Source organism: Periplaneta americana, chromosome 3 (genome assembly GCF_040183065.1).
Source record: "Periplaneta americana isolate PAMFEO1 chromosome 3, P.americana_PAMFEO1_priV1, whole genome shotgun sequence".
Lineage (NCBI taxonomy): Eukaryota > Metazoa > Arthropoda > Insecta > Blattodea > Blattidae > Periplaneta > Periplaneta americana.
This window is the reverse complement of record NC_091119.1, coordinates 75500288-75519162: the sequence shown is the minus strand read 5'-3', so window position 1 is coordinate 75519162 and position 18875 is coordinate 75500288. Positions and strand designations below refer to the sequence as shown.

The following is an 18875-nucleotide window of genomic DNA, read 5'->3' as shown; positions in this document are numbered from 1 at the left end:
GGAAAGTGAAGTGTGACTTAAAAAATGCTAGATCCCTCTGAATACCAGAATCTTCCATCACTTCTTTTGTAGAAACAATGCTTGCAGACTCGTCTTCTAGGCTGGTGTTCATAGTCGACACTTTCGATTAAAGTGTCCTTTGGAAGACACAAAGTATCACTGTTCCGTAGCACAGTCGACACTTTGGTGCAAAGGAACACTTTAGATGAAAGTGTACTTCCGACCACACTTTGAGCCGAAAGTGACACTTTGTAGAAAAATGGCGGACATCTTGGAAGTTGTCGAATTATTTATTAGAACGTGCGGAAGAGGTAGCACAATTAGTGGACAATGTACGAAAGCGCTACATTAGGGTTAGGTCTAAAGACAATTACGTGGAATTTTATAATGATATAGAATTTTAAAAAACTGTTTCGATTTGATAAAGAAACTTATTGAGATCGCTTATATTTTTGATGACTGGTTGACAAAAACGAATAATAGAGGTTTGCGAGTGCCTCCAATAATACAGTTATTGACTGCATTAAGATTCTGTACTACAGATATGTATCATACATTAATAATATATATAATATTATAGTTCAGGTATTTCTGTAGTAACATTCGTATATTTATAACCTCAATTCGATGAAGTGATATGCAGGTAGATATGCCTATATAACCTATTTTTTATTATTGAAACCAATTTTTTAACTTAAATAGTATTAAACTAACTTGAATCTAATGTAGGCATAACTATCTTAAATTAGCATTGAGATCCCTCACGTGCCTGCCTTCTAAGCAGATTCCATAATTACATTGGGTTTAAAATGATATTGATTTTTGTTGACTACCTGTATTTTGAGATAAGATTTATCTTGATGTTGATATAATCATTACTGTTTTGATACCGGTAATATATATTTTCACGCCGGTAAGCAATACATCTACTGCCTCTAGTTCATGTGCAGTCTTAAGCCCCATAACCTCACCATGAAAAGCTCATATTATTAGGCCTATTTTGTTTTGCATTGTAGAAACATTTGGCATTCAAAATATTCCTGAAGAGCAGGCAATAATGGAAACGAGAGAGAGAAAATAGTAATAATAATAATAATAATAATAATAGCAGTAGTAATGTGTTTATTTCATTCTTTTTTTACTTCTATTCACTATTCACGAAAAAGACAAAAATGAAAATAAAAGAAATAACACGATATATCAATGAAGCAGATACGTATAAAACCTAACATAACGATATAAATTTAATGCTATATATAGGCCTGTATATATATATATATACACACACACACACACACACACACACACACACACAAAACTTAATCTACTCAGTCCAACTTAACCTAACTATATAAACTAATAGAAGATATGTACAAAATCTAACCGAACTATATAAATCAGTGGAACAGATACATACAAAATCTAACTTAGCGACATAAATCAATGAAAAAGATATGTACAAAACCTAATCTAACTATATAAATTAATGGATCAGCTACGTACTGTACAAAACCTAACCTAATTTCACCAGCAGTATCACTAACTCTTTAATAAAATGTTATATATCTGAATTGACTGAAATAATCTAAACTATCGGCAACAAAAACTAGAAACTGAAATAAAACAACTTTAAATATATATTTTCTTTCTCGCTCGATCAATTAAGCTCCCAATTGAAATCACAAGCATTGTAATTTGTACGTTATACGTCATTAATTTGTTATTGTTTGTTCACTTGTTTTGAAAGGCATTGTGGGACTTCTGTTACCAACCAAATTGTAACTCTACACTTTGCTGGCGTAAAGTGACACTTTGTGAAGTGCACTTCTTCAATCGTCTATGAATGTCACTAATATGAAAGAGCCACTTTCGTCAAAAGTGTCACTTTGCAAAGTGGTGATATAAAGTGTCGACTATGAATACCAGCCCTAGACTTGAAACAACATCTTTCATTTCACTAATGTGATCGTTGTAATATTCTGCAGCTTTCAACCATGTTCCCCAGCAGAGAGACATTGGGCAATTTCTCAAGGAAAATCTGAACCCTTGTTGGCGCCTTGATGAAAACTTTTTTTACAGTAGAAATTAATTTATTTACATTTGGATATTTTAACGTGATATGCTCTGTGATACGATTAACGCACACTGAAAAATACATTTTTGAATTTAAAATATACATTTTTGAAATAAGAGTGAGTGTTTTGACCTATTAGAGATAAAACATATTTAATATGACAAAATAGGCTTTATCGTCAAAATAGGCATTTTCAGGTGCTATTAAAATATCAATTTTAGGCATAGTTTCATATGAAACGTGTACTTGCAAGTTTTTATGAACTTATCTTTGAAAGATTAGAATAGGTTTTTACCTAAAATCTGAAATCTAGTTATAACATCCTGCACATGCTGAGTGCTTACTGAGCATGCACAGTATGTTAAACTGGAACTTGGAAAATTCATGTGGCCCAAATTTTGTTTCTGGGTCTGTACCTAGGGTGGCAGAACTTTGACAAAAAGTCGCAACCAAGGGTATAAATAAATCTGTATATAATAATTTCTCTGGAGAGAAATTAGTTTGCTTTGATACAAACTGTGCCATATCATCTATCAATTTATCCTACCTACTACAGAAGTAGTCACGAAAAAATAATTGAATTTTATTTGGAGTGAGTGAGCATTGTGTGTTGTTGACTTCAAAGAAAGACCAGCTAATTCTTTTACTAAAAAATAATTACATTTTAAATGCATTGAAATGAAAGGATACTATGCCAAGCATTAAATTACTGCCCATTAGGAACAAGATCTTTGAGCTGTCTGCTGAAATGATGGGGTGAGACTGTAACAGGCCACCAGGCCTAATACATGATAGGAAGAGGAAAAAGACATTTGAAATGTATTATTCTCGCATAAATAGACATGATGATATGAACAAAATCCATTAATCAAGAAGAAATTGCTGTACTCTAATAAACAGTAGTCCTGAAACCACTTTTTCTTTATCAAGCATGCAGAAAACGTACATTTATGTGAAATTCTCGAAATCGATTCTTTTTTTCATCTTTATACTTAGTACAATTAAGTAAAAAGAAATGAATCAAATAATCAATACATTGCATCTATGAGTTACAATAATGGTCAATATGATAGACAACCTGTCACTCTGCACATTTATCTCAGTGCCGTGCCACACATGATAGAGTCATGGTTAAGACGCTATGCTACACAGCCTTCTGCATATTATCCCAATTAACCAAATTCTTTTTCCTTCACTGTAAAGTGGGTCAGAATGAGTTAAAAATGGGACAATTTTTTTTTTTTTTTTTTTTTCAGTATTCCAAACAATATATACTCGTAGAGATGTTGGTGTGCATGGAACTCATGAATCATCACCAATAATATGTTTTAACAGATGTGTCAACCAGTAGTGTAGTGTATGTTTTAAGGTTGGGGAGATTTAAGAGGTAATATAGGGAGACAGTCTATATGCACTATTCTATCTATCGAATGAGACAAATTCGGAAAAACTTCAATTGCAAGCATCCGCCGAGTTAGCTCTGTGGTAGCGTGCCTGCCTCCAGACTAGCCGGCCCAGGTTCGATTCCTGGTGAGGTCAGAAATTTTCTTGTAAAATTTCTACCTCGAGACTAGGAGAGATGGCAGTGCACAACTTCTAATCACTAAATTGTGCATCAAATATGCCTGGGTTAAATCCCAAATTTCTCCGCAGTGCATATGAAGAGAAGGCATATGTCACTGTTGATAGTGATTCTTCCATTGGATGGGGACATTAAGCCTGGCGGCCCCCTTGGTGCTATTCGACAAGAGTGCAGTCACTGGGTTTCCCCTTCTCCCTTCCTCACCTTCATCATCATCCTCACTCATTTCCTACACTACATTTACATGAACACTTAACATACACTCACCTTAGTACACGAAATAACCCTTCACACAGATATACATCATGCACAATGTGGCCTGCCAAAGTGGTGTGCAACTTAAAAATGGGTCACAGTTCTGCCATCTATCCGCAGTATGCGGAACCCAATCACGCAAGTGAAGTGGATAGGCATTGGAAACACACACACAAACACACCAATTGCAAGGAAAGCAGCATTAATTATATTTTCTTGTACGCAAGTGCAATGCATCTGTCTCTTCTTTCCACAAATAGGTCTATAACTTATTCTACAAACATTTGATCACTGAATAATTCCCAATTTTTCAATTGCTAGTGTGCTTAAACACGACAATTAGGTGTTGGACATTGAATTCCTTATGGAATTCTTTATTCTTTTAAGGGTACTCATGCTCCATTCACTGCTTGCTGTAGTTGTGGGTAATGTTAAAACCAAATGCATTAACTTTGTTGCTTTCTCAAATACTGAATCTAAACCATTGTTAATAATGTATGTTAAGAGACATTCTTCTCAAAATATATGATTCGTTCTCAGCCAATGAATTAGTATTAAATTGTAACAAAACATAATCCAATTTAAATCCTGTCCAAATTCAACCTCGCAAATTTCAAGCGTAAAAATAAACAATTGGTCCCTAATAGAAACAGAAACAATGAAGGAAGAAGAAAAGAACCACAGGATAGATAATATTTTATTATTATCATCATTATTATTATTATTATTATTATTATTATTATTATTATCATCATCATCATCACTACTACTACTACTACTACTACTACTACTACTACTACTACTACTACAACTACCACTACCACTACCACTACCACTACTACTACTGCTGCTGCTGCCACCACCGCTGCTGCTGCTGCTGCTGCCGCCGCCGCCGCCGCCGCCTTTATAAGGTGTGAAAGCTCTGCTGCTGAATTAATTTACAATGTAATACCACTGCACCCTATCTCAGTTATGAATTTCTAAGATTTTTAGATCTTCCTTCAGATTATCCAAATATCTAAGCCTAGATCTTCCTAATGGTCTTTCATGGTCTTTTCCCTAAAGGAGTTTTTGTGAACTTCCTTTTTACTCTTCAGAGAGATCAAATGTTACTATTAATATTTTGTTTGAGAATTATGTTTCAAATCGAAAACTACTTCAGATAAAGTAAAGATAAAGATAAAGATCTACAGTAATTATTCACATTTGCGTCAAATTAACGTAAACTTAGCTATGTAGGAGATAGATGATAGGTGGAGGACAGGATAAATTCACGTGCTCTTGGAGAGCCCTTACGAATTCATTGTGCCATATGCAAGAACTGAAATTTGACATGGACGATGAGAAATGGCCAATAAATTTTGCCTGAAGATACGATTCTTTTACATACCATGTTAATCTATGACATGGACCTTCCATTTGTAGTGCTCTTCCGAAGAAAGCCACTTTATGATTTCCATTGTCATTAAAATCCTTTGCCATGTCTGGGTTTGAACTGGCGAATCTTGAATTCAATAGGAAACATGTTAATCACTAGAGCATCAAAGAAAAGAAATGAAATATGTGCTGTGGATTAATTTTTTACATCTGCTATTACATGTGAGTTGAGAACCACAAGCTTAAACATGAACATAATAATGATTATCTTATTTTCTATAAAACAACCTACAATCATATTTGTTATTTACATGACATTGTTTATTTCTTAAACTTCCCACTTGTTATTTTCATTGGGAGGTCTACATGAATTAATACATTTGTATTTATATAAAATCAAACAGATTCATTTGTCCAGATTCCGTTAAAAATTATGGAGAGATAGCTTTGATTTTTCCACTTGTTACATGTGTGATTAATAGGTTTCTTGTATCCAGAATACATTTAAAATTATCAGAGTGTATAGTTATTGACTGTAACAGAATGGGTTACCCATTATGAGCACACATTTAAGATGTGATCTTGGCTGAGTCATAAAATCACTGTGATAATGTGTATGTAGTTGAATAATAAATAGTGGTGCAAATAGAGAACTAGCTTAATAACACTTGATCTTATTTTTTCAGATTGGACTGGCTCGATCAAATTCTGCAGGGGAACAGAGTGACCACAATTTCATCACGCAAGATTTGCTGTTTGGTGTTGGTTTTGGAGCTTGTGAAGGAGATTCAGTGGAGATCCGTTACATTGTGTATCCTCTAAGTGCTGGAAAAATAGGCCAGGTTAGTTGCAATTTTCTTTTTCTTTTCTTTTTACTGGGACTGATACTCGAGTATGAACTGTTATGTGTTATTATGAAGAATTAATATTCAGTTTATTTTAATAAATCAAATATGTGATACTTTATGTACCCGCTTATTTTTCGCACTTTTTTCAAGAAAAATCGTCTTGAAAATAGGGATCTGTAAATTAATCGAAAAATAGAAAATTCACTGTACACTGTATATTAAAGTAATCCACTTTATTGTGATACTACTATACTTGTGCACTTCACTGCACTTCTTACAAATATCATTGACTAAAATCCATTATATTTTCAAATACAACTTTGATGTTAGTTAGTGTATAATTTTCGTTTGTTTTTCAGTTATTTTCAAAGTTATACTTAAAATTATGAGCGTGACTGGTATTATCATGCAGTACCCTCTGGAATTGGTAAATCAATTCTACTTTCAAGCTTTGTACTATATTAGACCATTGGTCAACGTCTGAAAGAAAAAATATGTGTAAAAACTCAATGTTATTACTCTCAGCTGGAAGAAAACTTCCAATTAAATGATAAGCCTGTCCTTGAACTTTAAGGGCCGTATTCATAGACATTTTCAGCGTGGGCTTTCTGTGGATGATCAGTGTTTATCATATTCATAAACCAGTGTTAGCGATAGGATATGATTTAAATTCTGTACAAGTAACCAGTGGATAGCCGGGGCTAGCTTAGTACGCTCGTCATAAACCAGTGTTAGCGATAGGATATGATTTAAATTCTGTACAAGTAACCAGTGGATAGCCGGGGCTAGCTTAGTATGCTCGTAGCGCGTGCTGCGAAATGTCTATGAATAGCACCCTAAATGTTGGCATAAAATTGCATTCATGTATTTTTTTTGCATCAAATGATGCCATATTATTTTTAAAATGTGTTGATAATGGATGTATTCCTATAGATACATTTTTCATTGACTGTGGGGGCTCTTGAATCTCAGGAGAAATAATTTTCTAGCAGCACAACAAAATCCATTTGGCTCATAGCCCAATTTTTTGCACTGCATTTATTGCATATTTTATTCATTTTACTTATTTGTATATCCTTCAAATGAACATAATCAATATTTCGATTGTAATGGAATGCAACATACTACTACTGCATACTAATTCTCGACTAATCTTTCTATATGCTCTTGTTCGTTAATTCTCTCAGAACGTTCAGTGCTGTTTTTTCTTCTCGAATCTGTTAATTTTAAACTCTGTTATCGGCAAGTCGCTCAGAGCGTTCAGTGCTAGTTTCTTTGGTCGAGCCGCCAAAATGATTGCATTGTTATTTCATAAATGACTCCCGTTCTTTCTCACTGTTACTAAATCTCTGAATTTTGTTTTGCCTTGAGTGAGAAATGTTTCGGGATAACTGAGACTTTTGTTTTGGCATTTTGAAGTAAGTACTAAAAAAGCAATAGGGCTGTCTACCTAATGTTAATGCTTCCTTTTTCAGAGAATAGTACCCAAAATGATTAAGATCTAACTTGTACTTATCCATTAAAATGAATGAAGCACAAGTCGAATTCAAAGCCCCACATGCACTACCACTCCTCTAACAGATAGTGGAATCTGAAAGCTCTTTGCATTAATTCTCGATAGAGCCAGGCACAATCATGAGTTATCGTCTAGTTTAGTATATGGAACCTTTAAAATGGGACGCATTATTTATCAATGCATGAAATATGGTGAAACTTTGATATCCTCCCACACCATACACAGGAGGAAAAATGTACTTATATAATTGAAAATAACCTTAGAATTCTAACACACCATTGTAGAGACATGATGTGATCATTGAAAAGATTATATATTACTTAATAGTTAACAATTCTGTATTATAACATCTTGACTTATTACACACTTTTAACACTCTGTATCACTTAAGAATATAGTTAATATAATAACGGTTTTCTGGTGTTGATATAAAAAATTATGTAATATATCACTTAATTTTTCATAACACTAGAAAATCGTTAAATTCTTGTATTCTTAAATTCTGTATAATGCAGAACACTCCATACTGGATAATTAGCAAAGTAACATCTTTACCATGACTTGCAACTTGTGGGCCATTCCAAACCCCAACTTACACCCCCCTGAGTGCAAGTCCTTATACAGAGTGATTCACGACTAATACCCATGCTTTAGAAATCAGTTCCATAGGCTGTTTTCAGCATAAAATGTCATATGAACATGGGTCCTCTTATCATTAGTTTGAAAGTTTTCGTAAAAATCCAAATGTCATACTGTGAATCACGCTTTGCACTTGCTTTAATATAAACATAGGGAACGTAAACCAAATGGAGGGTTGAACTGTGACGTGAAGTGTGGTTATCAGCTGTGCTTATCAGGAACAGCCATAATGAGGTACAAAACTAAGCATCATTCACGTCTGTACAGTAAAGCGCATTGAATTAGAAGGATGGATATTTGAAAATCTGCTTCCAAATTGAGGTATATTTATGTTATATTAATACTATATTTTGAATTATATTTATGTGTATTTTAAGTGAATAACTCTTGAATAACTTCCAGTTCTGCTCAAGATCACTGCTACTCTCATAAGATTCAATCAGCTGTAACTCCTTAATGATCGATAATCAGACCCATGTTCATATGACATTTTATGCCCAGATTGGCCCTAAGAACTGCTTCCTGAAGCATGGGTCATTAGTCGAGACTCACTCTGTGTACTTGGTCAGTTATGGCCTACTGTTATAAATAAAAACAATAAAATCTATACTAATAATAAATCTGTAGCCGAAATTTTTCTGGTAATTTTCGATTTTCCAAAAATAATTGGTCCTAACATATATAATTAACCACCCTGAAACCGAAAATCGCTTTTTTGAAATTTTTGTTTGTATGTCTGTCTGTGTGTATGTTTGTTACCTTTTCACGCGATAATGGCTGAACAGATTTCGATGAAAATTGGAATATAAATTAAGTTCGTTGTAACTTAGATTATAGGCTATATGGTATTCAAAATACATTATTTAAAAGGGCGGTTATAAGGGGGCCTGAATTAAATAAATCGAAATATCTCGCTTATTATTGATTTTTATGAAAAATGTTACATAACAAAAATTTCTTTAAAAATAATTTGCGATAAGTTTTATTCTTTGAAAAAGTTTGATAGGACTGATATTTAATGAGATAAATGAGTTTTAAAATTAAAATAACTATCATCTAAGGCCTTGTAATGAAATAAACAAATGACTTCGTCCATAAGGGGCTTTGGTCAACAACAATCGAAAGCTGTGAATCATAGCCTACAGAAAATGTTTCTGTGTTTGTATGAAGCAATATCGGAAGCTAAATTAACCAATTTGTATAATTAATTATTATTTCACCATTGAAAAGTGTAGTTTCTCTGTATGGACATAATGCTATAATGTTATTACAGTAACTTCTGAGTGAATTGAGGACAGGTAAGATTAAAATAGCTTCTTATGCACAGAAAACTTGATAGGCTATTCTGTGTATTCGTTTCCTGTATTTCTTAAAATAATGTTTACCTCAGAGAATTAACGAACAACGAGAGTGTATTGATTTAGTATGCAGTAATAATATGTTAGCTTAGCATTTCATTATTTTATAATCCAAATTTTAACTATGCTCAATTGAATCGAGTTAAAATACATAAAATAAATATGCATTAAATGCAATGCAAAAAATTTGGGTGATGAGCCAAGCAGATTATGTTGCCCTGTTGTAAAATAAAATTTGTTCCTCCTGAGATTCAAGAGCCCCCATAACAAATTGAAAACTTACTTATCGGGGTACATCTGTTATCAACACACTTTTAATATAATATAATATAATATAATATAATATAATATAATATAATATAATATAATATAATGTAATGTAATGTAATATAATAATATAATATAATATAATATAATATAATATAAGTTATTTAAGTTATTTGAAGGGTTCAGAACCATAGTGGGCCAAGCGCCATTTACTGAATATGTAGAAAACAAGAGTTAAAATTAAGTTATTACCATAATTCAATGGAAACATATAACAAGTAAAATAAAGTATACACATTAAATGTAAATGATGTCAATGTTCATTGAACTATGGATGCATGTAATAAAAATTAAGAAACATGTTAAAGGAATTGTCATTGCACCAAATGAGTGCTCTCTGGACCAAAATGATTCCATTTTAATTATTTAAATATAATTTAAATTAAGTAACATATTAAACGATTTATTCTTCTATCAAACACGAATATTCCCTGGATCAAATGTCCTATTTTAATTATGTAATTACTTTATATGGGTGCAGCGGAGCGCACGGGTACGGCTAGTTAACAATAAGTATCTTAGTCTAAACAATCTCATATAATACCAGATGAAACTATGAAGTAATTACATAATTAAATTGGCTACATTTGGTTGAGGGAGGATCCGTTTTTGGTATAAGCATAAATAGTTTAACATGTTTCTTAATCGAAACTGCATTTAAATAATAAAAAAATACAGTCATTTGGGTCCAGGAAGCATACATTTGGTGCAAGGATAATTCCTTCATGTTTCTTAATTACTATTGTTTTCAAATAATTAAAATACGATCATTTGGTTCAGGGAGCATCCATTTTTAGTCCGAAAGATAATTCGTTTAACATACTTCGAAATTAATCTTGAGTACAGTCTTTAATAAATCACTCAAAACCAATGACAATACAACGTGGATTGTGTTCAAAGATAATAATTTTTTGTGTTGGCCCTAATTGGCATTGTTTATATAAATGAAGCAAATCAAAATTAACATGGTACATAAATATTATTTTAAGAAACATAGGAAACAAATATGGGCAAGTGATGAATATAGGAACGCCATTTCACGTACTTTTCGCTTTGTAAAATGATTAGAATAATCTAGAAAATGGAAATGTACTACTCCAGTGAAGCTACGATAAGTAACGAAAATCTGGTTTTGCAGACCAGCTATAATGGCTGGGGGGATCATCATGCTAACCACACGATACCTCCGTTCTGGTTGGATGATAGTCCACATTTGCTTCAGCATGTGGACGTGAGGCCAGCAGCCGGCTGATCGGTCTTGGCCCTTCATGGGCTTTAGCACCATGGATTTACTTTTACTTTTTACCGCTCCAGTGACCCACATTGTAAAATACTGACATTTACTCCATTTGTATTTGTATTTTTGACCAAGGAAAAATACTCGTCCTTTATGACAACGCTCGTAAAATACTGTGACGGCCATGTGAGATTCGATCTCATGACCGACAGAGGAAGGGCTAAGTCGGCCGTGTTTGGGCGGGTTGCGCGCGCATATGCTTCCTGGGGCATGTGCTATAGCGGAGAGGAGAGAGGAGAGGGAGCAACCGTGGCAGAGACGGGAGATATCGGGATTATTCGAGATCGTGAACTCTCCAGAAACTATGGTTTGGTTATAAAAGAGAAGACGCAAGTGAACGTCAGTCAGTCAGTAAGTCAGTGTTAAAGTCAGTGGACAGCAAGCCAGCCAGTCTTGTGTAGCAGTGAAGCCAGCTTTGGGACTGAAGTTCGACTTGAGTTGTGTCCGTAACTGTGGAGCCGGAAGTCCTGAGTTTGAGAGCAGTGGACCGCAGTTGGCGGACCTGAGTTCGAAGTTCAGCGGATTGTCTCTGAAGGTCTGGGATTCAAGATACTGTGAACTCGAGTGACTGAGCTAGAAGAACTGTGAACTGAGAACTGACAGTTCTGATTTGTAAATAGTGCTTTGTGAACATTAGTTAAAATTATCAGTTCATTGTTGTTCTCAATATTCCAAGTAAATTGTCATTGTCGTCTGTGGAGTGCAATAACGAATACTGTGTTACTGTGTGGAGAGCAAATCCCATTGTTGACGGGAGCAGAATTAAATTGTAGAAAGTGACTATTATTGTTGCTTTAAATAAAAGTTACATTGTTGAGTTGGAAAAAAATTTACAATACGATTATATTTCGTGGACAAAAAGAAATTAAAATGTGGTATAAAATTAGAATTTTATGTGAACCAAACAAAGTTTAAGTATACATTACTTTGCCTCACACAAATATGTAATGAAGTAATTAAAAGATCAATAATATATCAAGTTTTCTATATGTAAGGATCTGTTTTAATCCTATCTTATGGTGCATATATGCTTAGTTTTCGAATCACTGAGGAGTTATCGTAATGACATTGTCTATGTTGCCTAAAATAAAAAACAACGTTAATTTTACTCAAAATATGTGGATACCACCAACTTCTAATGTACCAATACTTCCAAGAATAGAAATCGTAATATGCAAACCTAATTTCCAATAAAATTCTCTTTGACTTCTTAGACTAGTTTACCTTGGTGATATATTTTTTGACCACTTAAACACCTTGAATAGTAGTCTGCAAGGCCAATATATTAACTTAATAACAGCCTGAGATAAAATCGACGGATTTATAATGACACTTGATTTCTGGTTGACATCACTTGAAAAAAAGATATTTGATTCATTCCAGTGTATAAAAAACTCATGGAAAATTTAGCTACAAATTGCTTCCCTAATATTAATTTCATACTCACTGACCATGAGCATATTCATGTGAACTATTATTGATGACTATTACACTTTTACTATGTCACACTACTTTTGACCAATAAAATGGTACGAAAGGATGTCTTTCAACCAGTCATGGCTGCTTATTGCACAATTTTATCGTGTCCCTAGGATTTGTTTAATTTTATCGCGTCCCTAGCATTTGTTTATTTTTATCACTACCCTAGCATTTGTTTCTTTGTTTGCCAACATTTTAAACTGCACTGGTCTGGACGTCAAAAAAACAGAAAATTACAAACCACTCCAGTTGATGCACAGCACTTTCAAATATGACTCGCATTGGCATTCAAGAACAAGAATTTAATAAAGATCACTGGTCATAGCTATGCATCTTCCCTGAAACCCTATTTACAAATAAATGAAGAGCACCATTAGGAAATCTTGAATAAGTTGAGGGTTACACCATGTACATCAACGAGTTCACTTCTTTTATGCACATGTCCAATATAACAACTGAACCACCAACCACTAAAACATTCAAATTTGAAAATTGTACTTTCAATAATTGTTCCTTTTAAAATTATTAATGTTTATTTTTTATTTCAACATCGTTAATTTAAACTTTTCTTGTTTATTTCATCATTCCTAATTAAAAATTTTCTAACACTTGTTTATATTATTTAGGTTATGCTATAGCTTCTGCTATATGATATTATGGATAGTCACGTATTAGAGATTGTTTAATACTAAGATTTATTGAAAATCATCTGTCAAGTGGCATTGATTACTGGGATCGGGATAATTGAAGTGGAATGCAACTGTATTAATAAAAATGAAATTTAATCAACAAAGCCTTTTTGACCACTAACGGTCCACAGAGTTCAATGAAGATTCCATAGTTGGAACAACTGATAACAAGAAAACAGCTAATCATAACACACTACTGCCATCTACTAGCGTAATATTTGTAATGTTGAGATGGTACAAATTTGAAGATAGTTTTGTATTTTCGTAAGTCAATTAATATTTTATTATATTGGAGTACTTCGTTACTTCTAATCTTTATATACTTTCTTCTAATCGTGTAATAGTCAATTAAATCTCATTCGAGTTTTGATTTTCTCTAGATAAATCAAAACCTCTAGTGAGATTACTGTTGATAAAATATGACACCATATGATAACACAAATACAGAGTTTGTTTTGTGACCATGCAATTAAACTTGTACAATTTTAAAGAACAATTTCTTTTAGTATGTTCTGGAAGAAACACAAAACTACAATACATTTTTAAAGCAACTTTTGTTACGTAATTATTATACTAAAAAAACAATAATAACTAGATATTTTGATTTATTTACTTCAGGCCCCCTTATAATCCCCCCTTTTAAAGAAAGTATATTGAATGCCATATAACCTATAATCAAAGTGGGAAGTAACTTCTTACACATAGACCTACCATTTTTCATAAAAATCGGTTCAGAATTCCTTTACTAGCTTAAAACTGATATAAATATGGAATTTTTATTTGTAATTTATACATCTGACCCCAACGGGGTTTGCTCTTTTCACATAAATTAATACTAAGGTAAATTAAACATTATCACTGAATTAATACAATTATATTATACAGGTATACTAAAAAATGCAATTAAATAATTCTGTTATGATGTGGACTCGAACTTATGATGAAAATATTATACAGGCATGGTTGTGATTGAGCCACTCTGTAATCTTACAGATTCTCGCTAAGTAAATTTGTTTACTGCAGAAGGCATTTCGAACCTACTATAATGGGCAATTTATTGATATTTTAAACCATTGTTGAACTTTGTTGGAAAATATTTTGCCCTTTATTAATGCATATTAGGTTGAAACTATTGGGACATAACCCTTTTAGAAACGTGTTCTCTTATGACCTCAGCTCAGGCTTTCGACCTTTTTTTTTTGTGGGGGGGGGGGGGGACCACTGTACCTGGCATATGTCAATTAAAAGCAGGTGGTTCTGCAACGGCACTGCACAAGTTTATACTGCTTATATGTATAAATTTGAGAACACGTGTATTTTTTGTATTTTTAGCCCTGACCTTGTGCTTTGGGATAGTCTTTAGTTATTACTTATTACCCATGGTGTAGCACTTTTTTGACAAAAAAGTTGAAGTTGGAATAGATCAGTTTAGCAATAATAACGACAACAACAACAACAGCAGCAGCAGCAGCAACAGCAATAAAAAAAAACATTTACTTACTTAATTCTAATTCTAACTGAAGTGGAAGGTTAACTTAAATCATGCTTTTTGATTATGTTCTTCCAGGAGATTGAGAATACTACCAAGGAAGAAAAACCACTTCGAGTAAAGCTGAAGAAAGACAGTTGGGAAGAGGGACTGTTTGGAATGGCGAAAGGGTGCAAACGTATGATTATCTTGGAACAGGCTCTTGCTGTACGTATCAATCTTTACTGATGTCTAATAATTGAAATATACTACTATTTATTAATTAGACAATTTAAAACGTTTCTTTCTTACAAATCTTGCTCCCCTTTTGAAGAATTGTGTCTCACACAGGGAACAATTTAACAGTTTAGAAACCTTTGCTGTAGTGGGAAAGTAATATATATTTTTGTATCTTAGGATATAGCATCTGTTTTATTTAGGCCTACAAAATATGTTCATCTGAAAAGTAATGCAAGTTTGTGTTGTTTGTTTGACGTAACAGACATACTGCATTTCATAATTTTAATGCTAAAAAATCATTGTTGATAAATTAGAAACAATTCATAAAGTGATAGTACTAGACTGTGATGTGTGTTTTGCCTTACATTTATGGGCATATTGGTAAGTTGAATTCAAGAAAATCAACAGCTGCTGTACATTGCTGTATTGTATGTGTGCTCATTTTATGTATCAGTATTTCAAGTGATGAAGTAAATTGTATATGTGTAATGGGCGGTTTATGTAAGAGCATGCAGTCCACACCTGTGGAGTAACGGTCAGCGCGTCTGGCTGCGAAACCAGGTGGCCCGGGTTCGAATCCCAGTTGGGGCAAGTTACCTGGTTGAGGTTTTTTCCGGGGTTTTCCCTCAACCCAATACGAGCAAATGCTAGGTAACTTTCGGTGCTGGACCCCGGACTCATTTCACCGGCATTATCACCTTCATATCATTCAGACGCTAAATAACCTAGATGTTGATACAGCGTCGTAAAATAACCCAATAAAATAAAAAAAGCATGCATAATATTGAATTATCAAAATAAGTGATATAGATTTTGAGAGAGAAATCGGTATATTAAATATTATTACAGTGAAACTTGTTTAAGACGACACCACTGAAGACGTTTACCTGCATAAGACAGTAGAATAATTTTGTACCAGATTTCTCTATATGATTAACATATATTGTACCCTTTTAATACATTTACATTCGAAAGAATTTTCGGCCTAAGAAGTAAGAAAATGAAACAATATGCAACAAACTTTTCTGGATTAAAAAATATGACTCATTTTCGTGGTTCACACTTTCTGTATTTATGAATCTAAAATTCTGGCACACCGGCGACGCTGATATAACCTCAACAGTTGCGAGTGTCGTTAAATAAACCATAATTAAATTAAATTGAATTAAATTTTTGAATCTATTGAAATAGCCATGAAATGAGAATAGGTAGCACAGATTCTGTGGAGGTAAACCACAGTGAAGAACAAGAAGAGGAGAAAATGACATGAGTAACCAAAAACCAATACCAACATGTCAAGAGACCACGGAGTTTTAGGATAATTCCAACAATTTTCTTGAAGGAGTCGTGAGTGTACCAGAGTACATCACCACAAAAAGTCAGTAGAAACTAAACGATTATATAGCCAACCTCTATGAAAAAGTGCCGAGTAACATTGGACAAATTTTTAATTAGCTTAGATTAGCACATTATAGGATAAAAAATGTGAATAGTTTGTATCATATATGGGATTCATCTGTTTCACCCCGAGGAATGTATCAGCTTCAGTTTTAATAAGGTAAAATTTATAGTATAAATTGGTATTTGTAATGAATAATATAATATAATAATGAGTAAATTATAATTTCCAGTGCATTAGTGATGAATTTCTGTACAGTACAACCAGTTTTTCGTGCTCTCTCTTTTAAGAAGTTTTTCTGCATAACAAGTTCAATTTATTGATCTTTTTTTTCTAAGTGTCTTAGAACGGTTTCACTGTAGTTGAATCCGAAATGACATAACACCCAAAATTATGGACGAGACAGACTATTGAAATATTGTGGAGAGGATAGAATAACAGCACTTCGTTCAGAAAATGTGGCAATGGAAAGTTGCAGATAGAAATAGACAAGTGACAGATTGCTAAATATATTTTATAGGGGAAATAAAATAAAAGTGTTGAAAACTTTACTGTGAAGAGAATTTCCCAAACATCTCATAACTCCTCCAGAATAAATAAATAAATAAATAAATAAATAAATAAATAAATGAATGAATGAATGAATGAATGAATGAATGAATGAATGAATGAATGAATGAATGACTGAATGAATGAATGAACAAACGAACGAACAAACGAACGAACGAATCAATGAATAAATGAATAAATAAATAAATAAATAAATACATAGATAGATATATAGATAGATGGATGGATGGATGGATGGATGGATGGACGGACGGACAGACGGACGGATAGATAGATAGAATTTATTATATATTATAGTATATATAATATGATATGATATGTTATGATATAATATAATATGATATGATATAATATAATATAATTTATTACTACTAGTACTACTCCTGCTGCTGCTGCCGCTGTAAAACCTCGTTACTACACTCCCACTTATGATGCTGTTCTGTTCATTGCGCTTTTTTATATAATCCCTGGACATTTCTTTCCTGTGTAATTTTACTCTCTTCTAATGCTTTCAAATCCCGCTTGTAGCACTATCTTCAAATTGGGTATGAAATTTACGTATAAATAGCGAAAATGGTTCTGTTTTAAAAGCTTGGTGAAAAAATATGTTGCTGTGACTGTACTGAGAGTCATTGCACCACTAGTGCAAGAAACAAAATTTCACTCTCTACCTGAAAAAACCGTCTGGTGGTCACTGTCGGAAGTTGCACTTACCAGTATTTTCCTTTGTATGAAAGGATTTTAACACTCAAAAGTCTCCCTGTCAATACATTCCTGTCATTGCTGTAAAATTTAGTCATCCTTTGAATTTCCATTTCCTAGAGTAGAAATGCTTTCATGATGCATTATGTATGTATATTTTTGCTGAGTGTCCAGAGTTCATTGAGTTTCGATTTATGGGACAGTTCTCTAAAAGATTACAAGAATGAAGGGGGGGAAAAATCAAGCACATGAAGAAATTCTTGTAATTTACGATAACATTTTTAGTTCTGTCACACTACAAAAAAACAAGGGAAAAAAGCTATATATCCTCTGTTGCCATGTTACACTTCATATTGTGTATTGTATATTGCAGGTGCCATGGAAGTCTAAACTTCCCTCTGATTCTGGAGCTGTGCTCGAAGTGGATGTAGGGCGAATAAAATCATCAAGTAAGGTGCAAGAGGGAGCAGCATCCCACACAGACAGTGGGGAGAGCGCTATCGACTCCAGGTAGGTACTCAGTTACACATAAAATTTAAGTATATTTAATTCCAATGGACATACAGAGTCTGGTTACAAGTGACCTATAAACAGACACATCATTAAAGAATTGTTGAGATAAACTGCTTAATTTGACAGATACTCTCTGTTCTTTTTGCCACTGGGGATTCTTTGAATGTTGGTTGATTTCTAATGGCTTCATTTGTCTTCTGGCATCCCAATAAAGTTCAGTATTATTTTTCAGTTTTTCCAGGTAGGTACTCAGTTACACATAAAATTTAAGTATATTTAATTCCAATGCACATACATTCCTGTTGGTGATCTATGTTAATTACTATAATCAGTAGATTACATATTACAAAGTGGTTACTCTGGTATATTTTGATCTTGTGTAGAAGAGCTGCAAGACAGTCATGGCTGGTGTTATTCGAAAGGTTGTCACTGATTCATTTCTTGGTTCTTGTTGTTGTGCCAGATGTCTTGTATATTTTCCATATTTTGTTACTTGCGTCCACAGCAGATCTTAAGCTGTACACGTCCCCTGTGTGGTGCAA

The 18875-nt window shown here is 33.3% G+C and overlaps 1 protein-coding gene across 4 annotated transcripts in view; it reads left to right on the top strand.

The window, feature by feature from the left end:
* The window catches only part of LOC138696179 (FK506-binding protein 15-like), a 296343-nt gene that overhangs the window by 50969 nt on the left and 226499 nt on the right, over positions 1-18875 (top strand). For all 4 annotated transcript variants that reach the window (XM_069820787.1, XM_069820785.1, XM_069820786.1 and 1 more), the window contains 3 exons: positions 5975-6130; positions 15009-15137; positions 18194-18330. In XM_069820787.1, the coding sequence (XP_069676888.1) occupies positions 5975-6130; positions 15009-15137; positions 18194-18330 (422 nt within the window). The remainder of the gene's footprint in view (positions 1-5974; positions 6131-15008; positions 15138-18193; positions 18331-18875) is intronic.